This window comes from Moschus berezovskii, chromosome 3 (genome assembly GCF_049115385.1).
Source record: "Moschus berezovskii isolate FMDL1 chromosome 3, NW_MosBer_1.0, whole genome shotgun sequence".
Taxonomy (NCBI): domain Eukaryota; kingdom Metazoa; phylum Chordata; class Mammalia; order Artiodactyla; family Moschidae; genus Moschus; species Moschus berezovskii.
The window spans coordinates 10,926,554-10,951,763 of NC_142462.1; the positions used below are offsets into that span (position 1 = coordinate 10,926,554).

The following is a 25,210-nucleotide window of genomic DNA, read 5'->3' on the forward strand; positions in this document are numbered from 1 at the left end:
CTGATGATTTCTGAGAAGAATGGTGTGAGGGATCTTTCTGACCCTGGCACTGGTTCCTCTCTCCTCCTACTGTGGTCCAGAGTGTGACTTGTAACAGTCTTCTGTCTTCATGGAAATGAAACTCTGATTTCTGCTCATCTGTGGAAGATAAGGTGTGTGCTGCAGAAGTCTGTGTGGTATATGGTCTCTGGTCTGTGAGTGTCGGGTGGTGGGTCCCCAGTGCAGAACAAGCTCTGTGCCGCCTGCCCCCACCCCCACCCCGCACAGTCCTCTGCATTGCTTGGGGGGTGGGTTTTGTCGGGGTCAGTTCTGGAACTCTCACAGATCATCCTGTATGGATCGAGCGTATGGCTTGTGCCACAGGAGATTAAAGAGAAAGATGGGATCTTACTTCCCTGCCTGTCTGGGGCTCCTTGTTGGAGCCAAGTGTGCACTTTCATGGAGCTGAAGTCGCTCTGGCATTCCTAGGAGGCGGCACATCTCACCTCCGTTCCAGAGGCTGCGGCTGTGAGTGTTGTTCTCCAAGGCGTTCCCTGCAGGGAGCATGTTGGATCTGTGTCTGGTGGTTTGATATCTGCTGAGAGGGCACCTCCCAGGGTTAAGGTTCGGGTTCTAGGCTGTGGCTGGTCAAGGCAGCATTTACGTGGGTGGTGCTCAGAGGGCCCCAGCAACACCCGCCCCACCTCCCCGCAGGCCAAGCCTGTGTTGCCCACAGTGTGAGCAGGTCTTCAGGCTGTTGCATGACTGTGAGCGGAAGAAGAGTCAGGTGACTCATGGGGCTTGCTGAGCGGCTGGCATTCAGTTCTCTGGTGGCTCACCCCTCTGAGCGTCTCTGCCCACAAGGCCCTGTGGCCACCGGTCAAGGTTCTGGAGTTGGTGCCAGTCCCCTGACTCGCCCAGAAGGCAGGTGGTGTCCGGGCCAGCCCCCGGCCCCTGAGCCCCTGGAGAGCAGTGGGCCCTCCCTCTGTCCAGGTTTCTCACAGTCTGTCTCTGTTCCAGGTCCCGTGCAGTCCATGTGGCTTGAAGACCGCAGGAAGGAACCCATGGCTTTAGCAGGAGGCCCAGATTCCTTCCTGCACCATCCGTACTGCCAGGTAGGGGAGGGGCGCGGACGGCGGACTCTGGCAGGGGCGCTGGCCGGGGGCCGGGGCGCAGGCAGAGCACATGACCTGCCTGCCATCACTCGCAGATGAGTGAGGAGGGGCTGGGTGGCGCTGTGGACACATCCTGCGCGTCTGCATGGCCTTGCTTCCTTGCTCTGGGAGAGTTCATCTCTGTGGCCACAGCAACCTTTTCAGCGGGGTTTTCATTGAGGTGCAAACTTGCCAGGAGTGATGCAGGCCCTGTGCTGTTCCCTGCTGGGCCCTTAAAACTCCAGATGGCGAGTGGGAATGGTGGCAGGCATTGGGCTGCTGAAGGAGAGACGGGAGCATACAGGGCGGGAAGTGGGACAGAGGAGCTTCTTGGCCTGGCGGTGACCTGCCTGTCACAGGTGGGGCCCTTCTCACCCTGACAGCGTCAGGCAGCCTGCGTAGGGGAGCGGGTGTCCCCCTAGCCCCTGCAGAGGGGCTGTCAGTTTCCTGTATGTATGTCATCTGTCAGTTTCCTGTATGTATGTCATCTGTCAGTTTCCTGTATGTATCTCCTGAGGCAGGTTTCTGCTGCTGGAACTTTGCTCTATGGTGTAGATGGGCACGTTGGATCCTTAGATCTTTGGACTGGATGAGGAAATTTGCATTTCTCCTGATGAGTCTTGCAGCACATAGAGCACTTGAATCACCTCTTGGTCTGCATGTCCCAGCAGGGTCTTAAGTTTGGAGGTCCCTTGGTCCGATGCTTGCACTTCTCTGAGCTGGTCTCTTTCCCTTTGTCTGTGGCATCCTGTTTAGCTGTGGTGACGATGATTTGCATACAGCAGCATGGCTGCAGAGAGGTGTCTTTTTGATCTTTGTGTGTGTGTGTCATAGAGAATCAGATCTTGGAAGAGAGACCGGAGACTAGGAATAGACTGGGAATAGGATCCACTCTAATCACTGAATTTGAGACAAAGCCACCATCAGTTTCAAGTGAGAAAAGAGGGCTCAAGCCTCAGTAGAGCCGTGAAGCTTGCTGGTGACCCTGGGCGTGTTCAGTGGGTGAGCTTTTCCAGGCCCTGTCCTCTGCCTCCTGTGGGACTGTTTTCTTGGTCTTAAAAAGGCCTGGTTGCCTCACCCTGTTGATTGACACTCCGAGCTGCCTCCACGGGTTATGGTTTCAACCCTCACGTGGCCACTTAGCTTTGGCCGGTTGTCACCCAGCCTTCTGCCTTACACTTGGCACCAGTGCTCCCAGGAAAACGGGATCTTCAGGGGCAGCCTTCCCCCGGGAAATAGGCCTGTAAGTTAGCTGAGTGCTCTCTCCACTAGTCACCGAGCAGACCATAATGGCTCAACAAGGCACAGGGAAGGAGCCGCCTGAGGCCCGCTTAGCTCATCGCCTTGGCATCTCAGACTTCCTTTGGTCCAGGCAGAGACGGCAGGATTGCCAGCTGCAGCCAGTGCCCAGCTTCTCAGACTTGTGAGGTGTTTGTAGTTGGCGTCCCAGTTGCCCGCGGCTCTCTGCAGGAGCCAGAAGGAGGCGGACGCACCGTGGGCCTGCCAGCAGACCCTGTCGCCCCGGGGAGAAGTGCTCGGTCATGCTGTTGAGTGGCTTCCGCAGGTGCTGTCGTGGTCCTGTGAGTCCAGCAGGCCGACTTGGCGGCTCTTATCCTGTGTTCCTGGAAAATCAGCTGACAGTTCCAGAATTTCTCAGAACATGGGATGATTTACAGTGCGTTCAGTCTTGAGTAATATGTCGTTACAGCAAAGAGATAAATCTCCAAGTTTTTATAGAGAGGAATTTCTTTGTACGATCTTCAGCAAAGAAATCATGTTCTCATTCTAGCTGCTCAGCCATCGCTGTGGCTTTTGGATTAGGTGTGGGTTCAGTCAGTGAGCCGCTGCTCAGTTTTCTCTGGACGCAGAAGCACCAGAAGGATTTTGTGTATTTAATCACCCTGCTTCCTGCTTCAAAGACATTGGCAGCAGGTTGGTGGGGGCTGGCGGGGGGACCTGGTGGAGGGGAGGTGAACGGCTTCTCTCTGCAAGGCTTTGGTTCTTCTTTGAACTGTGGTATTATAGTTCTGTGGCCTCGGGGGAGTGATGGGCTGCTTCAGGGGCCCTGCTGGTGAAAAAGGGTGAGTGACGTCAGGGTGCTGTGGGACTAGAGGGAGGGTGTGGGAAATACCCAGTAAGGGGCCAGCCCCGTCTTGGGTGCCCACCCAGGGTTGTTAGCAGAATTCCTCGGTGTTGACTGAGCACCAGCCGGGTGCCATGTCAGTGCTGGGTGCCAGCTCCCCTCCAGCAGGTTCATTCCTGAGGCTGCTGACTCCTGGTGAGGGGGACAGTCCTGGGGAAACTGGTGTATGAGATGCTTGTGAGGAATGATGGTGATTCTTAAGCAAGTAAAACAGGACAGTGGTGGAAAGATGCCAGGAGGTCAGGGAGGCCCCCTGCCAGGATGTGCCTGGAGCTGGGGGTGGTGCTCCGGCCTGGTAGTGGCAGAGCCCCTTTGGGACCAGAGACGCACACCTGGCCTGCAGAGCCAGGCACGGGTCTGGATATCTGTCACTTAGGAACAAGAAGTCTTTGGCGTTGGTGATTTAGTTGCTAAGTCGTGTCCGACTCTTTGTGACCCCATGGACTGCAGCCCACCAGGCTCCTCTGTCCATGGGATTTCCCAGGCAAGAATACTGGAGCGGCTTGCCATTTCCTTCTCCAGGGGACCTTCCCGACCCGGGGGTGGAACCCAAGTCTCCTGCAGGGCAGGCGGGTTCTTTACCGACTGAGCCACCAGGGAAGCCTGAGAGGTCTCTGAGGCTCTTTAAATAGAGGCCTACAGCCCACTGTCTGCAGCTCTAAAATCGCCAAACCTCTGAACCAAGGAGTTTCTTTGCCTCTCATGTCTCAGAGAATCCAGCCCGGTAAGTCAGGACTAGGTCCCTTAGGCACGTGAAGGGGCTTGGTAACAGGGCCACCCTGGACCCTGTGTCATCTTTCGCAAGTGCAGACCATTCTTAATTTCAGCTGTTTCCTCCTGGTTTTTGATATAGGGATTATGCACCTATTATGAGATGTATTTTATTTATTTTTTATGCATAAGACAACATTTGCTGTGCTTCAAAACAGACACACACACAACTGCTAGAAAACAGAATGAGTAGAATAGAATGTTGAGCTGTTATGTAGAAACAAGATTCTTAAATGCAAATTTGAGAGAAGTTGTTAAGGTTATTGGCACATCTCCAGATATTTAATCCAAATATTTATTTCTACTTTTATAACTTTTTTCCTGATTTTTGATTTGAAAACACATCCACCTGTATTAGAAGTAAAATGTTGTAGAAGCTGTCCTTGTGATCTTGCTCTCCAAAGACTGTTTGCTAGTTGATGTTTAATCGCTAAGTCATGTCTGACTCTTTGTGATCCTGTGGGTTGTAGCCCACAAGGCCCCTCTGTCCATGGGATTCTCCAGGCAAGAATACTGGAGAGGGTTGCCATTTCCTCCTCCAGGGGATCTTTCCGACCCAGGGATCAAAGCTCTGTCTCCTGTGTTAGCAGGCGGATTCTTTACCTCTGAGCCACCAGGGAAGCCCCTGTTTGTCAGCAGAGAGTAGAAAAGCAGCCTTCTGTGATGGCCTCTCTTCCCCCGCGTCTCTGTAGGGTAATTTCACAAATTCTGTCCCAGCCCCATGTCTCTGCGGATTGCTTCCTTGGCCCCATTCCAGTTGCACATTCCTGAGCCTTCTGACGAGGTGCCTGCCTCTGCAGGGCAGAGGTTGGCAGACCACAGCCTATGGGTCGTATCTAGCCCCTGCCTGCTTTTGTAAATAAAGTTTTATTGGAAAATGGCTACATTCACTTACTTCCATCTTGTCTTTGGCTGCTTTGGGGCCTCACCAGCAGAGCTGAGCAGAGCCTGGCCAACCCAAGCGGCTTCTGTTTTCAGACGTTGATTAGTGATATGAGTTCTGGGCAGACAGAGCCCATAGTGGGCCCCCTTATGCCTGCCTGTGGCCCCTTCACTGTGGGGGCAGCAGGAGCAACGCGCAGCCTGGCCATCAGCCCTCGCTCACCAGTCGCACAGCTTTGAGGCTTTGGTTGTGTTCACATCCGGTTCTTGCCTCTCTCTGGAGAAGCTGGCCGGTCTCGTCGCTTATGCTCTGGATTTGGGGTCGTTCTCTGAAATTAATTCTGTTCCCAGGGTTGCTCAGTGTCACTATTTTTTTTAGCCAGAGTCATCCTGTGGCTTCTTTGTGTTTTACCTTGCACGTATATTGGCAAAGAGATTGTTTCATTGGACTATATGTTCTTTAAGAAATTTGTGGACAATTCCTTCCACTTGCCGTGGTGGGAGAGATGGATGCAAGGATGACTTGAGACCTCACTTCTTTTTATTTTATGAGACTCTCCCAGTAGATAGGACCTTCATCTAAAGTGGTTTTTGTAAATCTTTGGAGATTATTTCTGGATTTAGTTACAACGACAGGGAGGCCTGGCGTGCTGCGGTTCATGGGGTGGCAGAGTCAGACACGACTGAGCGAGTGAACTGACTGAACTGAGCTGTTTAACAGAGATGTTTTTGTGAGGTGAAGCTGGCGACTGGTGAATGTGACGAGGATACACTCTGAGTGCCTGGACCTGTGGGGAGCCTGCATCGTCTCTTCAGGGAACCTGGCCCTCAGCATTCAGTGGAGGCGGGTAATGGGGAAAGGACTCAGGACTTCTGTTGACTTGTCTTGGGTTCTCTTCTTTTACCTTCCACCAACCACTGGAGACACAACCTTCATACCTTCAGGATACCCATTTTACAGATGAGAAAACCAACGCACTCACTGGGCAATGGTTGTCAAACCAAGGACTTGACTTGGATTTTTCGAAGTGGGAGTCTTGCCACAACTCTGTGAGGTGAGTCATTCATGTTCTGCCCTTTTCAGATGAGGACTGTGAGGCAGGGAAGGCCATTACCCACCCAGGTGGGTGATAGGTTTGTTTTCTCAACACTCCTATCGATGGGGGCTGTGAGTGTTCACGTTGTGGGGAGCACCCGTGTCCCAGTCTCTGCAGAGCCTTGCAGGGATGCGAGTGTTTTGTGTCCTGGGACTCTGCACCCACTGAGCTTCCGTGATCCTAAAGTGCCGGGAGATAAAGGCCCAATTTAAAACATTGTTTATTTACGTGGCTGTGCCAGGTCCCAGTTGTGGCGTGTGAGGTCTAGTTCCCTGACCGGGGGTTGAATCCAGGCCCCCTGCATCGGGAGCTTGGAGTCTTAGCCGCTGGACCGCCAGGGAAGTCCCTAAAGGGTCAGTTTTAATGACAACTTTTCATTCAAAGTAAAGATTATCACATATCGTCCTTAAATATGGATTGGTTGGAAAATGTTTGAATTTCGAAATCTTAAAATTGGAGGAGTGTCTTAGAATCAGTTAAATACTACAAATAAGTACATAATAAATAAAAATTAAGAAAACATTTTTTATTAGGGAGGGACAGACTCTCTCTGTTCTGAATGTTTTGTTTGCTTTACCTAAACCTTCTTTTCTGGAGGAGGGTTGGCTTCAGGTCTTTTGTTCCTTCTGAAGGGTTCACGGAGCTGTATTTGTTGAATACCTTCTCTGTTCCTTCTGTTCTCTGTCTGGCACTATGGCAAGCATGGCGCATGGGTTAGGTTTTGTTTAGCGGACCGGGGCTTAAGGATGCTGGTAGCTCCCAGCTCATGTAGCTGGTGCCTGGTAGGTTGGGGTGGCGTCTGTGGGTCAGGGTCTCCCTGCTCTGTTGCTTTGCTTCTCCTGGGCACCTGTGCTTGGCTGGACAGGTGTGTGATGCCTGCCTGTAGGCCGATCAATTGACTGAGGGACTGAAGTTAATTAATACTCTGTCAAATGAGATTTCATAGTCCAACAGAAAGGCTGCAGGGCCAGCACAATGATAAGGTGGCAGGGAGAGGGCAGGATTGCTTGGGGAATGATATGCTGGGGCCCTGGGCTCCTCGCGGGCTGCTCAGTGTTGGGGTGGCCTGGTTTCTGATGTCAGCCCCTCACCCGCCTGCTCCCCTGACACGTGGTTGCTGCTGTCACAGGACAGAGCCTGCCCTTTCTGGTATCAGCTGGATTGTGAGCATCATCTGCATCATTCTGTGGGGCCTGGGCGGTCCTGCTTGGTGTGGCCACCACCGCCCCACCTGGCTTGTCTGCTCCTGGCCTTGGTCACCTTCCTGCCACCTGCCACCCACTGGCTGTCAAGGCACCCCACTTCTTCACGTGTCCCCGTGGATGGACCTGGCCCCCGGCGAGCACGCCTTCTTCCTCACACATCCCTCTGGTCTCAGGTTAACGCGCCATCTCTGCAGGAAAGGGGACTAGACCTCCCCAGGGAGGTGGACAGGGGTCACAGTTTGTCCATCACAGACCTGAGCACCACACGCTGCTTTGCCTTGGTCCACACCATCGCATTCTGCCCCCGTGACCTCCACGTCCAGCCCTGCGTTGGTCTCACCTGTGCCCAGGTCCGTGTGGAGCCTCAGGCCTGTTTCGCCGGAGCAGGGTGGCTGGCTCCAGGCTTGCCCACGCAGTTGGTTTCCAGTTTGAAAGCAGGCTCCGGCCGCTGCAGGGAGACCGCGGTTCTTGTGTCCTCCCAGAGGCCTCCTCCCCGGGGCTGCAGGTCAGCAGCTCTGCTTGCCTCCTGCGGTTTGGTGAAAGGGGGCTTGTGGGGCACTGAGGCTGCAGGCAACTTCTGTGACTGACAAGCCTGAAGACAGGACCGTGGGTGGGGTCCTGACACTGTGTTGTAGTATCTGATTCCGGCCCATTGTACACACAGTGGTCCTGTTAACTGCTGGTTATTCTTAGGAGATGAAGCGGGATGCGTCTCTCTGTCCAGTCTCACAGGTGATGGGGTGACGTGGCACTTTCCCTGGCTGGGTTCTGGGTGCTGAAGAACTTCTGTTTGCTTGACTGTGAAGGGAGGAATAAGTTGGTTACTTTTACAGGTGCATCAGACCGGCAGCCAGAAAACATGGGTAGGTTGTGAGCACGCAGACTGTGCTTTGATGGATGGAAATTTTGAAAGTTGCAACTGTTTATTAAAAACGGTGCCTTTGGGGAGTAGGAGGAATCTTAACATTACTTTTATTAAAGCATATGGAGTAATTTTAACACAATTTCCTGTTTAAGTGTTTGGTCTTTAAAGTGGAGCCCTGCCAGCCTGCCCTGTCCATGGGATTTCCCAGGCAAGAATATTGGAGCAGATTGCCATTTCCTCCTCCAGGGGATCTTCCCAACCCAAGGACTGAACCCATATCTCGTGCCTCCTGCATTGGCAGGCAAGTTTTTTACCACTGTGCCACCTGGGAAGCCAGAGTGGTAGCTAGTTTAAATTATATTCTTATGCCCTGTGGGATATTCATCTTGTAACGAGCCTCATGGTGGCCTGCATGGGTGCTTGTCTTGTTCCTGGTTATTTCTTCCTCTTTGGAAAAGTGTCCTCCACTCCCTGGGCCTGCTCCCGTCGCCACCAGTCATTAACCCGGCAGCGATCCTCACAGACACTGAACATGCACTTTGTCAATTTCCCCAGCATATGCAAGATACTTTGCATGTTTTGAAGGAGACTCTAGGAACGTGGCAATTGGCCTCTTAAAAATTATTATTATTATTATCGTATTATTAACCAGGGAGAAACGAAAAGTGTTTGAGGCTACTCTAAGTAAGATTAGCATTATCAACACCTACAAGATTTTCCTGTGATTGATGTTTAAGGAAAGATCTTACTGAATTTTCCATCACTTTGCTTTAGTTTTTCTGGAAAGGCGATAGGGAATTTCATGTTTCTTTTTCTGGCTTTCAGCTTTTGGGGAGTTCTCGTGGGCTTGCTGACACAGAGGGAAGTTCTATGAAGGTTTTCGTGCCCCAGCCACTGGGGCCGGAAGGGAGCAGACTGTCTCCACCAGTTGCTTCCAGGGCACTGGGAGCCTGCTTAGGGGAAAGAGACTGGGCTTAAAAAATAAGTTAAAAGAAAAAAAAAACTGTAAAAGGAGCATAAGCTCATAGCAAAAAGACAGCATTATTCTTGGTAGAAACTTGTAAAATAGCATAAAATGTAAGAAGCTGCATCTGAAGTTTATCTCACAGGAAACCAGCCTTCCGTGCAGGTGTTAAGGTTGGTCACCATCAGGATGAAGATACTGAATGCACTTTGCCCAGGCTGCCGCCTGGCCCTGGTCCTTGGGCTTTGTCGCCCTCGAAACCTGTGCCTTCTGCCCTGCAGTCTTTGTTCAGGGCCCCTTTCTAGAAAGTGATGTTTTCCCTCCAGTTTTATTTAAATTGCAGCTTCCTCCCCTACTTAGGGACTTCCCTGGTGGCTCAGACGGTAAAGAATCTGCCTGCAGTGCAGGAGACCTGGGCTTGATCCCTGAGTCGGGAAGATCCCCTGGAGAAGGAAATCGCGAACCACTGCAGTATTTTTGCCTGGAGAATCCCATGGACAGAGGAGCCTGGTTGGCTACAGTCCTTTGGGTTGCGAAGAGTCGGACAACACAGCTGAGCGACTAACTCACACATACACACACTCCGCTACTTAAGCTGCTCTAGGTTTTTCTTTTATTATTCCATGGCACCACCCTCTTCAGTAGTGAATGCTTATTGCTTACTTTTCTCCTGTCCTCAGAGGACAGGATCTTTGCTTTAGGTGCTGACACGCTGGCCTTATAATAGAAGCTTAAGGAGTATTTGTGGATTGGTTGAGTCTCTTTGAAGATGGACTGTGTTTCTCTGACCCTCAGGTGACCAGGTGGTTAGACACCCTCATCTCTGAAGCACTGTGACTTCTGCCCTATCATCCCCATGAACTTAAAGACATCGGTCACTCATCACAGACTTCTTTTCTTTGGTTCATCAAGCTTTCTCGTACCTGTGAGCTGTGAAGGGCGGTTTCCAGGGCTGATCCTCAGAGTGGGTGTGGTATGTTTTGGGTTCCAGTGAACTGGGTGCTGATGTGTTTACAAAACCTGTTTCTCAAGGAGCAAGTTCTCAGACTGAACCGGGGCGCAGAGTGAGGATGGGGTCTCTGGATTCATCCTCTTTCTGCCTCCTGGTGTGTGACTCGTGCGCGGCGCTCACATCTCAGCTTCCCCTCCAGTCTCGGTTCCCGGCAGGACGTGGTGCGACCTGGCCTCGGGGTGCTGCGTGGCCACAGGGACAGCCTGGGTGGACGCTGAATGGGGGCTGGGTTGCCGGGCTCGGGGTCATTTCCAGCGTGGATTAGACAGTGTCTGAGACCCCCTCTCGTGTCTGGCTTAGGCCCCGAGCTGATGGACTGCCGAGTGGCCTTCACTGAATCGTGTCTGGGGCCAGCATTTCAAAATAAAGATGTTTCAAATCTGACTCATCTTCCTGTTAACCAAACTGGCCTCTGCTCCCTGTCCTGCGTCAGCCCATCCCCCGGCCCCGGCCCCCAGAAGGCCTGTGCCCCTCCTGTGTCCTCCCCTGCATCAATTCCTTTTCTTTGCGTGTGACCCTGGCTCTGGTTGGGGAAGCCCCGTGCTGCCTGGTGGCCTGGCACTGGGCCTGCCAGGCTCCCTGGAGATCCCAGACTCCCCTGGGGGGCTGGTGAGGGTGGGAGGGTGCCCTGGGTGCTCTGGGCTGGGTGGCTCTGCTCCCCACAGGGTCATCCTGGCCATCTGCAGTCAGCCTGTGTGGTGCGTGGTCATGGCCTGTGCCTGCTTCTTTTGAGTCCTGCCAGGAGCTGTCGCCGCAGCATCTATTAGCCCAGGACTTGGTTTTAGAGGAGGAGACCTCAGGCAGTGGTGTCGAAACACGGCTTTATCAGAAGCTGGGGTGAGGTTTGCTGACGCCAGAGGACCAGCCCTGCAGGCCTGCTAACAGGGAACGGGACTTGGGACTTGAGGAGGGGTTGGGGTGAGGAGCATTTTATAACCTTGTGTTGGGTAAGCAGGGCTCTTGCGGGGTCTGCAGCTTCTCTCTGCCCGGTGCATTTTAAATTTGTGATGCTGCGTTTCCACGTGTGGTGCCATTAATACACACACACACACACACGTCTGTCTTCTCTCATGGGTGCGACTCCCTCGGTGACAGGACTGGGAGTCACAGTCTGGCTGGCTGATGTCCTTGCAGTCAGTCAAGCAGTGCTCCTGGGGGCTCATCATGTACAGCTGCCTTTCCAGGGTGACTCTGGGCATGTGCGGCTCTGAGAGAGCGGGGGGCCCCTCCATGCATCCCACACCCATGCACATGAGGCTTTGTTTTGTGCCAGGGCTTTTTGTGCCTCATCTCACAGGGTCTCCCCAGCAAACCCTCTGAAATGAGTTTCACTGTCCCGATGACACCACAGCTCGGGGATGTCCGGGGACGTAACAGCTCAGACCCAGCAGCTGGAGCGTGCCGGGTGTGGGTCCACCCTCCGCTCTCCCTGTCCCGAAGCCGCGTCCTCCCCCTCCGCCCACCTTGGGCATATTGAGGGGAGGGGTGTGATCACAGCCTTCCTCTGTCTCCTCTGTGCTTGATTTTCGAGCGTTTCCATGTGCTTTGTCTGCATGGGGGCTCCACTACCCCAGATCACTCCAGCCCTCTGTGGGAGGGAGCTTCCCGGTGTGTCCTCGAAGGTCGCACATTGGGGTGGAGGGAGAGGGGGACGGGGTCCAGCGTCTTGTCTGCAGTTGACCCCATCAGTGCCTCTTTCACCTCCAGAGATCAGACTTGGTGTTTGTGTGCCTTTGATTTTCTTCCCTTACCAGGTCACGCTTTCCTTTCCCTTCCTGAGCACATGGACTGTATTTCCCCCCAGTTGTTTCCATACACCTGTCTTCTCATGCTGTTGTCTCTGACACTTCAAGGTCTGTTTCTCTTGGTTGATTCCTCTTATCATGGTAGATCTGATTTTCTTTTCATACCTGGGCCCTTTGGATTGGATGCCAGGCATTGTGAATTTTACATGCTTGAGGGCTGACTTTTTTTTTCTTTCTAGGGGGTATTCCTTTAAATGGGGCTTCCCAGGTGGCTCTAGACATAACACACACTATTTCAATCCCTGTGTCGGGAAGATCCCCTGGAGGAGGGCATGGCAACCCACTCCAGTATTCTTACCTGGAGAATCCCATGGACAGAAGAGCCTGGCAGGCTGCAGTCCTTGGGGTCTCAGAGTTGGACACGACTGAAGTGACTTAGCAGCAGCAGCATTCCTTTAAATATTTGGGGGATATTTTGCAGGAACAGTTAGGCTTCTTGAAAACAGTTTGATCCTTTTGAACCTTGCTTTTAAACCGTGTTAGCTGGCCCTAGAATTGCTTTAGGTCAAGGGTGTTCATTGGAAGGACTGATGCTAAAGCTGAAACTCCAATACTTTGGCCACCTCATGCAAAGAGTTGTCTCATGGAAAAGACTCTGATGCTGGGAGGGACTGGGGGCAGGAGGAGAAGGGGAAGACAGAGAATGAGATGGCTGGATGACATCACCGACTCGATGGACATGAGTTTGAGTGAACTCCGGGAGTTGGTGATGGACAGGGAGGCCTGGCGTGCTGTGATTCATGAGGTCGCAAAGAGTTGGACACGACTGAATGACTGAACTGAACTGAACTGACGCTTAATTTGCCCTCACTGTTAAGGCAAGACTCTTCCGAAGACATGATTTACTGTCTCATGTATAAGGAGATTTCCCACCTGACTGGCACGAATGCAGACTTTTCCCTGCCCTGTGTGAGCTCTGGGACTTGTTCTGTCCGCTTCTTTCTTTTTTTTAAATGGAGGATAATTGCTTTATTCTCTTGAACAAGGAGATCAAACCAGTCAATCCTAAAGACAATCAGTCCTGAATATTCATTGGAAGGACTGATGCTGAAGCTGAAGCTCCAGTACTTTGGCCACCTGATGCGAAGAGCTGACTCACTGGAAAAAACCCTGATGCTGGGAAAGATTGAAGGCAGGAGGAGAAGGTGGGGGCGACAGAGGACAAGGTGGTGGGATGGCATCATTGACTCAATGTATATGAGTTTGAGCAAACTCCTAGAGATGGTGGACGGCAGAAGAGCCTGGCCTGCTGCATCCGTGGGGTTGCAGAGTCAGACAGGACCAAGTGAAAGACAAGTGCGTTACAGGGTTGTGTGGGTTTCTGCCTTGCAGCGCGGCGGATCAGCCGTGATTACATGTGCGTCTCCTCCTTCCCCCGCGTCACACACAGTAATAGGTCGTTACTCAGTTCAGTTCAGTTCAGTCGCTCAGTCGTGTCCAACTCTCCGCGACCCCATGAACCACAGCACGCCAGGCCTCCCTGTCCATCACCAACTCCTGGAGTTCACTCAAACTCATGTCCATCCAGTCGGTGATGCCATCCAGCCATCTCATTCTCTGTCGTCCCCTTCTCCTCCCGCCCCCAACCTTTCCCAGCATCAGACTCTTTTCCAGTGAGTCAACTCTTTGCATGAGGTGGCCAAAGTATTGGAGTTTCAGCTTTAGCATCCGTCCTTCCAATGAACACCCAGGATTGATCTCCTCTAGAATGCACTGGTTGGATCTCTTTGCAGTCCAAGGGACTCTCAAGAGTCTTCTCCAGCACCAGGTTGTTAGTAGAGAAATGCAAATCAAAATTGCAATGAAGTATCAACTCATACCGGTCAGAATGAGGTGACCATCATCAAAAAAATGTACAAACAAATGTTGGAGAGGGTGTGGAGAAAAGGGAACCCTGTTGCTCTGTTGGTGGGAATATAAATTGATACAGCCACTATGGAAAACAGTTGGGAAGTTCCTTTATAAATTAGGAATAAAATTACCGTAAGACCCAGCAATCCCGCTGCTGGGCCTATACCCTGAGGAAACCACAATTTAGACACACGTATACCAGCGTTCATTGCCTGCTTCTTTCTGGTGGGTCTTTCCCAGGCGTGCTTGCTCTCAGACCCCCTCTGCATATCTCCAGGACCCTCCTCCGTGCTGTCCCGTCCTCTCTGCCCGCCTCCCTGAGCTCTGAATTCATTCTCCCTAGAGGAACCCCCAGGCGTGGTCTGCGACCCCTTCCTTGCACATGACTGGACACTGGAGCCCACCTGGGGAGTCCTAGGTGGGATCCCCGCGTCTGCTTCCCTCCCTGGAGCTGCTGTCCTGTGCTGCCTGTGTCCAGGGTAAGAAACAGGCAGCCTGTCTTTGGTTCCAGTTGTTGGTTATTTCAGAAGAGAGGGTGTACATAATCCTTGTTGTCCATCTTGGCTGGAAGCAGAGAAGTCTCCATAATCTATTCTAACCATAGTTCTAGGAACAGATCAGGCTCGGTACATTTGTATGTGATACACGGAATCGGCTTTGGAGCTGAAAAGGAGTAGAGGCACCACGTGGTCCAGAGGCGTCACGTGGTCAGTGCGGAACCGGGCTCAGTCCATGCAGTTACCTGTTCAGGACCAGAGAGTTGGTCAGAGCAGCGATTCACAAGCGTTTGGCTAGCACCACAATGAGACGTTTCCCTGTGCTTCTCCTGGCCGGTGCTGAGGCTGGGACCCCGTGACCCTGCCTGCTGCAGGGCGGGCCAGGTCCTGTCCCGCAGAGGCGGGGCGCCTTTGCACTGAGAAGCGAGTGTGCTGTGCCGGGGACCTTTGCTGCTCCTTCATTTCTGTCCTGGCCCCTTTCTTGGCACGGAGCTCCAAGGAAGCTGTGCTTCAGGAGAACATCACCTGACCTGTCAGCTGGACCCTTCTCCGTGCTTCCGGAAGCTTTGTTTTGCCCCCAAGCCCCCACCTGCCCTCTGGGGAGCTATCACACATGACCCAGGTGCAGCGTGGGAATGCAGGTTGGACGCCATGGGGACCCAGCTTCCCTCGTTCAGCCACCAGATCCTCAGCCAGGGGCTGCCCTTCACCCGCGGCATCCTGCCCTCCAGAGGGACATGGAGATGGAGAAGAACCATCTCGGGGATTGTATCATGTTCAGCCCTGGGGCCTTTTCCTGGTCTCCCAGGGCAGTGAGAATCCTTTCCAAGTTCTGAGACTGTTGTTGAGAAAGCTCAAGGAAGAGGTCTGTGCTCACCCTGCTGATCGGGGGTGGGAAGTGGGGGGCCAGTGCTCTGCTGAGCGGGGGTCCTGCCTGGCTGATCCTGGCAGTGCCCGGTGGTGAGGGGCAGGTGCTGGCACCGGACTTTGCGTGTGGATGTGGGGTGCCCGGGAGAATGCGCAGAGCTTTGCTCGAGTACCCGGGCCATCCTGATATGATGCCCTGTGCACCCCACCAGGGGGACCTCAGAACTGGGTCCCCACGTTAGACTTGGAAGCTGGGGCTCGCGGTGTAAGGGGTGCACCCGCATCTTCAACTAGTCTCCCGGACCTTAGAGCCGGGCTCTCATCACCCAGCTTCATTACCCAGCCCTTGCCATCTGAGGTCCTTGTGTGGGTGAGTGACCTGACTGCCTCTTCCTCCTGAAGGGATTCAGCCCGTGGGTGACACCTGGCTTGGTCCTTGATGCTCCCTGAAGCGCGGCGCTGGCAGACTCAGAACACAGGTCGCCTCCCTTTGAAACTGCTGTTTGTCACGTGGCTGGCTGAATTAGCAGGGCCATGTCCTCTTGTTGCTCAGACCAGCGGCTCTCGAGCCGCAGGCGGCCCCAGGTGCTGTTTGCTGACCCTCCTGACAGGTGTGTGTGGGGTTAGTCCTCATGGATGTTTGGGCATGACTCATCTCCCTTTTCTCCAGGGAGGAGGATCCCAGGGAGCAAACCGAGTGGGTGGCAGTGTGCAGGCCCTCTCGTCCTGCGTCTGCTGTCCACACGCTTGTCAAGGCCCCAGCATCCCCTCCCGCAGCAGTCTTGTAAATGGGACGTGATGGGACTTCGTGCCTCCCCAGGCCAGGCGGGGTCGGCGGCAGGAGGCCGGGGGCGGGGCCCTCTGTGCTCCACGGGCCAGGTCACGCCTGCAGCTGTGCTCCGTCTGGAGTGAACCCCTGCTCTGACGTTGCAAGGGCTGAGTGACCGGGTCATCAGGAGAGTGCGGCTGACTCTGACTCACTGGCCCCTCCCTGGAGGGGAAGGAGGAAGACCAGGTGCCCGGACGCCTGACCCAGGCCAACAGCCTGGTATGGCTGAGAACCAGCAACCCAGCCGGGGGTCCTCTTCCAGGAAAGCCAGGTGGCCTCCCACTCATCACCTTCATCGGGAGAGCTCTGTGGGCCCTAGTGGACAGCCAGGACACTCATGGCCGAGTTTATGACAGGAGTCCACCTCTTGCACTTACAATCAATAAGTTAGTGACTTGGAAAACCTCCCACCGCATTGGAAGGCAGGGACAGAAGTGAAGTGAACGGCGGGGAGCCCCGTGCTGTCCTTCGTTCGGGGGCCGTCTGTGACGTCACGTTTCTGGTTAGTTACTGTTGCACCGACCTGAGGTCTTTGGCTGTCTTCCTGAGCCACAGTGAGTGTTTTGGCAGGAATTCCTCACCTTTCCCTAGATCCCGAGACACAGAACCCTTGTAAGAGTGTACAGTTGGGAGGCTGTTGGTATTTGCCAACCGCCGACCTTCATGTCCATTTCCGAGGGACGACTGCCCCTTCTCTGCAGCAAAATCTGGTCTTTGCTGTTAGTCACCCAGCCCTGAGTTTTAGTTCCTATGTTACCTCTCCTGGTGTTATTTACATGTTAACGTCTATCTGTAATTAAGAGCTTGGATATAGTTAGGAGCCCTCAAACAGTGCAAGAGTTGATTTTTCCTTGGGGTGCCAGAGAGGAGATGGGCGCTGTCCTGGATCGTGGAATAGGTGACGTGAGGAAGGAGTTTGCTGGGGTGGCATCTTCCTATTTTGGAGAGTTTTTTTGTGCCTGTCTTGATCAGAGATGGTCTAGGAATTTGCCTGTCAGAGTCTGTACCTGTGTTCACAGTCTTTACTGAGTTTGTTACAGTGTTGCGTCTGTGTTACGTTTTGGCTTTTTGGCCACACAGCTCACAGATCTCAGTTCCCCAACCAGGGATCAAACCCACACTTCCTGCACTGGCAGGCAGAGTCTCAACCACTGGAGCACTGAGGAAGTCCCCTGCTTTCCCTTTTCTTGGTGAAATACAGTTTACGTTTTACGGCAAGACAAGGAAGCTTCAAGTTCTTCTTTGCTCATTTGGACCTCCTTCCCCTTCTTTAGTGTGGGTTACGCCTCTCCATGAACCAGACCTCCTTAGGAGCTAACTCCCTCTTGATCTCATCAAGGGTCACTACTCCCTAGGAGATAATCCTTCATAATCTTGTGAGGGGCCGTGATGACGCATGACTCACTTCGTACGTGGCGATCTGGCGTGTGTAAACTGTCAGTAGCTCTTCATTTGATGTATAAAGCTTTGTCTCACAAACTTGCACAACCTTGCTTTGACTTCTAACAGATGGAACAGTCTTTGGAGCTTTCTGAAGGACTGTCTGCCGGGTTCTAATCCTCAGGTTGGCTCGAATTAGATTTTTTGTGTCTTTCTTAGATAGGCTATTGACCAGCTTTTTGTGGACGCTCTCATCACAGGTTCTTGGACCTTCAGTTCAGTTCAGTTCAGTTCAGTCGCTCAATCATGTCCGACTCTTTGTGACCCCATGAATCACAGCACGCCAGGCCTCCCTGTCCATCACCAACTCCCAGAGTTCACTCAAACTCATATGCATCAAGTCGGTGATGCCATCCAGCCATCTCATTCTCTGTCGTCCCCTTCTCCTCCTGCCCCCAATCCCTCCCAGCATCAGAGTCTTTTCCAGTGAGCCAACTCGTCGCATGAGGTGGCCAAAGTATTAGAGTTTCAGCTTTAGCATCAGTCCTTCCAATGAACACCTAGGACTGATCCCCTTTAGGATGGACTGGTTGGATCTCCTTGCAGTCCAAGGGACTCTCAAGAGTCTTCTCCAACCTAGATATAGCCAAATGTGTGATTTGGTTTTAGGGTCAGTTTGATGTCCACCTCTTGTTCTCTGTGCTCTTGCATGGAATAAACAGTCAGACTGACCCTAGGTCATTGATTATGAGTGTATTTCCGTTAGTGTGCCTGTGTGTGCTCGGTCGCATCTGACTCTTTGCAACCCTTTGGCCTGTAGCCTGCCAGGCTCCTCTGTCCATGGAGGGTAGGGGCTAATGTGGAGTGCTACTCTTTAATCACATTCTCTGATATTTTAGGCCTTGGCATGGTTGCTTAGTGGAGTGGCAGCTTGTGTATACAGCTCAGTACTGGCAAGAATGAGTTCTTCTGTCAGACTCTGTGTGGCCCACAAGGTATTAGCTGTGTTACTGGGGCCTGTCCCCTTCCTCCTCATCTGTAAGAATGGGGACAAGACAGTACCTGTTAAAGAAAGGAGAGAGATGAGAATGCATGGCATCGTCTAGAAATTGATGATTTCTAGGAATGCACAAATCGTGCTAGAACCCTTCCATTTCTGAATTTCTCTTTTTTAACGCCTTTGTTGACCTCCTCCATCTATTTCTCCCAGCCCTCATCCCCTGTTTGTAGCAGTCACCAATCTGTCCTCTGTATCGGTATGGTTTTATTGATTTTGATTCCACCTATATGAGAGACTAAAAGATCATATAGTATTCATCTTTCTCTGTGTGATCTGTGTTACTGAGCATAATGCTCTTGAGGTCACCCTTGTTGTCACAAATGGCAGGATTTTGCCCCTTTTAGGTGTGGGTGATGCTCCATTACGTTTATATGGTTCATCTTCTTTATCCATTCTCCCTCAGTGGGCGTGTAGGCTGTTTCCATGGCTTGGCTGCTGTGAATGATGCTGCAGTGAACAGGGCGTTCAGGTATCATTCCAAATTAGTGTTTTGCTTTCTTCTGATGCTAGCAAATAGAATTGCTGGATTTGTCTTTTTTTCCGTCGGAGCACATTTTTCAAATGTTAAGCCATTGAAAACATTAGTGAATATTCCTACTGTTATTCTTGAGCCTTCATGATTACTGCATTTAAGTCTGTTTTTCATACTCTGAGGAGCCTCTAACCTGGTTTCCATAGTGGCCGCATGCACCATTTTATATTTTAGTCACTCCGCGATGCCAAAGGGTTTCTTCTCTCCTCATCCTCTCTAACTCTTGTTATTTCTTGTCTTTTTGATAAAAGTCACTCTGACGGGTATGAGGTGATATCTCATTGTTTTGATTTGCATTTCCCTGATAATTAGTGGTGTTAAGTATCTTTTCATGTATGTGTTGGCCATATGTATATCTACTTTGAGAAAATATCTATTCAGATTTTCTTCTCATTTTTAAAAAAAATTAAATTTTATCGAAGGATAATTGCTTTACAGAATTTTGTTTTCTGTCAAACCTCAACATGAATCAGCCACAGGTACACATATATCCCCTCCCTTTTGAACCTCCCTCCCATCTGCCTCCCCATCCCACGCCTCTAGGCTGATACAGAGTCCCTGTTGAGTTTGCTGAGCCACACAGCACATTCCCGATGGCTGTCTAGTTTACATGTGGTGATGTGAGCGTCCATGGTACTCTCGCCATACCTCGCACCCTCTCCTCCCCTCTCCACATGTCCGTAAGTCTGTTCTCTAATCTGTTTCTCCAGTGCTGCCCTGCAAATAGATTCTTCAGTACCATTTTTCCAGATTCCATATATATGTGTTAGAATACGATATTTATCTTTCTGACTCCCTTCACTCTGTACAATAGATTCTGGGTTCATCCTCCGCATCAGAACTGACTCTGCTCTGTACCTTGTTATGGCTGAGAAATCTTCCACTGCGTGTATGGACCACAGCTTCTTTATCCATTCATCTGTCGGTGGACATCGAGGTTGCTTCCTTGTTCTAGCTGTTGTAGATAGTGCTGCAGTGAACAGTGGGATGCATGTGTCTTTTCAATTTTGGTTTCCTCAGTGTGTATGCCTAGGAGTGGGATTGCTGGGTCATATGGTGGTTTTACTCCTAGTTTTTAAGAAATCTCCACATCGTCTTCCATAGTGGCTATATCAATGTACATTCCCACCAACAGTGCAATATCGTTCCCTTTTCTCCACATCCTCTCCAGCATTTATTGTTCGTAGACTTTTTGATGATGGCCATTCTGACCTGTGTGAGGTGATATCTCATTGTAGTTTTGATATGTATTTCTCTAATAATGAGTGATGTTGAGCATCTTTTCATGTGTTTGTTAGCCATCTATATGTCTTTGGAGAAATGTCTGTTTAGGTCTTTTCCCCACTTTTAGATTGGGTTGTTTGTTTTTCTGGCATTGAGTTCTAAGAGCTGCTTGTATATTTTGGAAGTTAATCCTTTGTCACTTGTTTCATTTGCTATTATTTTCTCCCATTCTGAGGGTTGTCTTTTTTCACCTTGCTTAGAGGTTCCTTTGCTGTGGAAAAGCTTCTAAGTTTAATCAGGTCCCACTTGTTTACTTTCGTTTTTGTTTCTGTTACTCTAGGAGGTGGGTCATAGAGGATCTTGCTTTGATCTGTGTCATCGAGTGTTCTTTCTGTTTTCCTCTATAAGTTTTATACTTTCTGATCTTACATTTAGGTATTTAATCCATTTTGAGTTTATCTTTTTGTATGGTGGTACGAAGTGTTCTCATTTCATTCTTTCACATGTAGCTGTCCAGTTTTCCCAGCACCATTTATTGAAGAGGCTGTCTTTGCCCCATTGCATAGTCTTGCCTCCTTTGTCAAAAATAAAATTCCCATAGGTGTGTGGGTTTACTTCTGGGCTTCCTATCTTGTTCCGTTGGTCTGTATTTCGGTTTTTATGCCAGTGGCGTACGGTCTTGATGACTGTAGCTTTGTAGTATAACCTGAAGTCAGGAAGGCTGATTCCTCCAGCTCCATTCTTCTTTCTGAAGACTACGTTTTTTATTTGGCGTCTTTTGTGTTTCCATATGAATTGTGAAATTTTCTTGTTCTAGTTCTGTGAAAAATGCCTTTGGTAATTTGATAGGGATCGCATTGAATCTGTAGATTATGTTTGGTAGAATAGTCATTTTCACAATATTAATTCTTCCTACCCAGGAAGGTTGAATATCTCTCCACTGGTTTAAGTCATCTTTGATTAATTTCATTAGTGTCTTATAATTTTTTGTGTACAGTTCTTTTGCCTCCTTAGGTAAGTTTATTCCTAGATATTTAATTCTTTTTGTTGCAATGGTGAATGGGGTTGATTCTATAATTTCTCTTTCTGATTTTTCATTGTTAGTATATATAAATGCAAGTGATTTCTGTGTATTGATTTTGTATCCTGCAACTTTGTTAAATTCACTGATTAGCTCTAGTAATTTTCAGATACTGTCTTTAGGGTTTTCTATGTACAGTATCATGTCATCTGCAAAGAGTGACAGCTTTACTGATCTGGATTCCTTTTATTTATTATCTTCTCTGATTGCTGTAGCTAGGACTTTTAGAATTACATAATAGCGGTGAAAGTGGACACCCTTGTCTTGTTCCTGCTCTTAAGGGGAATGCTTTCAGTTTTCACCACTGAGAATAATGTTTGCTGTATGCTTATCATATATGGCCTTTACTATGTTGAGGTAGGTCCCTTCTATGCCCATTTTTGAAGAGTTTTAATCATAAATGGGTGCTGAATTTTGTCAAAGGCTTTTTCTGCATCTATAGAGATGATCATATGCTTTTTATCTTTCAATTTGTTAATATGGAGTATCACATTGATTGATTTGCATATGTTGAAGAATCCTTGCATTCCTGGAATAAATCCATCTTGATCATGGTGTATGAGCTTTTTGCTGTGTTCTTGAATTCTGTTTGCTGAAATTTTGTTGAGGATGTTTGCATCTGTGTTGGCCTGTAGTTTTCTTTTTTGTGTGCTGTCTTTGTCTGGTTTTGGTGTCAGGGTGATTGTGGCCTCATAGAATGAATTCAGAAGTGCTCCTTCCTCTGCAGTTTTTTGAAAGAGTTTTAGAAGGATAGGCATTAGCGCCTCTCTAAATGTCTGATAGAATTCTCCTGTGGAGCCATCTGGTCCTGGGCTTTTGGTTTTTGGGAGATTTTTGATAACAGCTTCAATTTCAGTACTTGTAGTCGGGTTGTTCGTAATTTCTACTTCTTCCTGGTTCAGTCTTGGAAGTTGGAACTTTATTAAGAATCTCTCCATTCCTCCAGGTTATCCATTTTATTGCCATACAGCTATTTATAATAGTCTCTCATGCTGCTGCTGCTGCTAAGTCACTTCAGTCATGTCCGACTCTGTGCGACCCCATAGACGGCAGCCCACCAGGCTCCCCGTCGCTGGGATTCTCCAGGCAAGAACACTGGAGTGGGTTGCCATTTCCTTCTCCAATGCATGCAAGTGAAAAGTGAAAGTGAATTCACTCAGTCTCCTAGCAACTCCATGGACTGCAGCCTTCCAGGCTCTTCTGTCCATGGTATTTTCTAGGCAAGAGTACTGGAGTGGCTTGCCATTGCCTTCTCCGATAGTCTCTCATAATCCTTTGTATTTCTGCGTTATCTCTTGTAACCTCTCCTTTTCCATTTCTTTGTTGATTTGATTCTTCTTTCTTTTTTCCTTGACAAGTTTGGCTAAAGGTTTGTCGATTTTGTTTATCTTCTCAAAGAACCAGCTTTTAGTTTTATTAATCTTTACTATTGTTTCTTTCATTTCTTTTTCATTTATTTCTGCTTGGATCTTTATGATTTCTTTCCTTCTATTAATTTTGGGGTGTTCTTCTTTTTCCAGTTGTTTTAGGTGTAAATTTAGCCTGTCTATTTGATGTTTTTCTTGTTTTTTGAGGTAGGATCATTTTGCTATAAACTTCCCTCTTAGAACTGCTTTTGCTGCATCCCTTAGGTGTTGAGTTGTGTTTTCATTGTCATTTGTTTCTAGACATTTTTTGATTTCCCTTTTGATTTCTCCAGTAACCTGTTGGTTATTTAGAAACGTGTTGTTTAATCTCCTTGTGTTTGTGTTTTTTTACACTTTTTTCTTGTAATTGGTATCTAGGCTCATAGTGTTGTGGTTGGAGAAGAGGCTTGATACGATTTCAATTTTCTTAAATTTACTGAGGTTTGATTTGTGACCCAGGATGTGGCCTATCCTGGAGAATGTTCCGTGTGCACTTGAGAAGAGGGTGTATTCTTCTGCATCTGGATGGACTGTCCTGACGATATCAGTGAGGTCCATCTCATCCAGTGTATCATTTAAAACGTGTGTTTCCTTGTTAACTTTCTGTTGATGACCTGTCCCCTGGTGAGAGTGGGGTGTCATCTACTGTGATTGTGTCACTGTCACTTTCTCCTTGTATGTCTGTCAGTGTTTGTCTATGTATTGAGGTGCTCCTGTGTTGGGTGCATAGATATTCACAGTTGTTATGTCTTCCTCTTGGATTGATCCCTTGATCATTAGGTAGTGTCCTTCCTTATCTCTTATACTCTTCTTTAGTTTAAGGTCTGTTTTGTCTGATATGAGGATTGCTCCTCCAGCTTTCTTTTGCTTCCCATTTGCATGGAGTGTGTTTTTCCATCCTCTCACTTTCACTCTATATGTGTCTTGAGGTCTGAAGTGGGTTTCTTGTAGACAGCATGTATATGGGGCTTGTTTTTGTATCCACTCAGCCAGTCTGTGTCTTTTGGCTGGAGCATTTAATCCATTTACATTTAAAGCAGTTGTTGATATATATGATCCTATTGCCATTTTCTTAATTGTTTGGGGTTGATTTTGTAGCTCTTTTACTTCTCTTGTATTTCTTGACCATATAAGTCCCTTTAACATTTGTTGTAAAGCTAATTTGGTGGTACTGAATTCTCTTAACTTTTGCTTGTCTGAAAAGCTTTTTATTTCTCCATCAAGTTTGAATGAGATCCTTGCCAGGTACGGAATCTTGATTGTAGATTTTTCCCTTTCAGTACTTTAAATATATCCTGCCATTCCCTTCTGGCCTTCAGAGTTTCTACTGAAAGATAGCTGTTAAGTGTATGGGGTTTCCCTTGTATGTTACTTGTTGCTTTTCCCTTGCTGTTTTTAATATTCTTTCTTTGTGTTTAATCTTTGTTAGTTGATTACTATTGCCTAGAAAATCCCATGGATGGAGGAGCCTGGTGGGCTGCAGTCCGTGGAGTTGCTAAGGGTCGGACACGACTGAGCGACTTCAGTTTTCACTTTCACACATTGGAGAAGGAAATGGCAACCCACTCCAGTGTTCTTCCCTGGAGAATCCCAGGGACGGGGGAGCCTGGTGGGCTTCCGTCTGCGGGGTCACACAGAGTCGGACACAACTGAAGTGACTTAGCAGCAGCAGCAGCAGCAGCAGCAGTTTGATTAGTATGTGTCTTGGTGTGTTTCTCCTTGGGGTTATCCTGTATGGGACTCTTTGCACCTCTGGACTTGATTGACTATTTCCTTTTCCATGTTGGGGAAATTTTCAACTATAGTCTCTTCAAAAATTTTCTCATACCCTTTCTTTTTCTCTTCTTCTTCTGGGACTCCTATCATTCGAATGTTGGAGTGTTTGATATTGTCCCAGAGGTCTCTGAGACTGTCCTCAGTTTTTTTTACTCTTTTTACTTTATTCTGTTCTTCATTAATTATTTCCACCATTTTGTCTTCCATTTCACTGATTCTTTCTGCTGTTTCAGATATTCTGCTATTGTTTCCTTCTAGAGTATTTTTAATTTCAGTAATTGTGTTGTTTGTCTCTGTATGTTTATTCTTTAATTCTTCTAGATCTTTGTTAACTGATTCTTGCATTTTCTCCAGTTTGTTTTCAAGGTTTTTTATCATCTTTGCTATCATTATTCTGAATTCTTTTTCAGGTAGTTTGCCTATTTCCTCTTCATTTGTTTGGACTTCTGTGTTTCTAGTTTGTTCGTTCATTTGTGTAGTATTTCTCCGCCTTCTCATTATTTTTTTTTTTTTAACTTATTGTCTTTGCGGTCTTCTTTTCCCAGACTTCAAGGTTGCATTCTTTCTTTCTTTCGGTTTCTGCCCTCCTATGGTTGGTCCAGTGGTTTGTGTAAATTTCGTATAGGGTGAGATTTGTGCTGAGTTTTTTTCCCCCCGCTAATGGGCAAGACTGAGTGAGGTGGTAGTCCTGTCTGCTGACGATTGGTTTTATATTTTTGCTTTGTTTTTGTTCAGAGGAGGCATTCTGCACAGGGTGCTACTGGTGGTTAGGTGATGCCAGGTCTTGTATTCAAGTGGTTTCCTTTGTGTGAGTTCTCACTAGTTGATAC

General features: G+C 49.2%; 1 protein-coding gene across 10 annotated transcripts in view; it reads left to right on the forward strand.

Annotated features, from left to right (window-relative positions):
- GRB10 (growth factor receptor bound protein 10) overlaps nucleotides 1-25,210 on the forward strand; it is a 233,143-nt gene that overhangs the window by 71,983 nt on the left and 135,950 nt on the right. For 4 of the 10 annotated variants that reach the window (XM_055420352.2, XM_055420354.2, XM_055420353.2 and 1 more), the window contains one exon: nucleotides 1,000-1,094. The exons of 1 other annotated variant lie outside the window; for it this stretch is intronic. In XM_055420352.2, the coding sequence (XP_055276327.2) occupies nucleotides 1,014-1,094 (81 nt within the window). In that variant the 5' untranslated portion in view covers nucleotides 1,000-1,013. Of the gene's footprint in view, nucleotides 1-764; nucleotides 904-999; nucleotides 1,095-2,820; nucleotides 3,066-3,190; nucleotides 3,215-5,853; nucleotides 5,985-25,210 lie in introns of those variants that run through there. 5 more of the 10 variants (XM_088833021.1, XM_088833019.1, XM_055420357.2 and 2 more) reach the window with 5 other exon arrangements.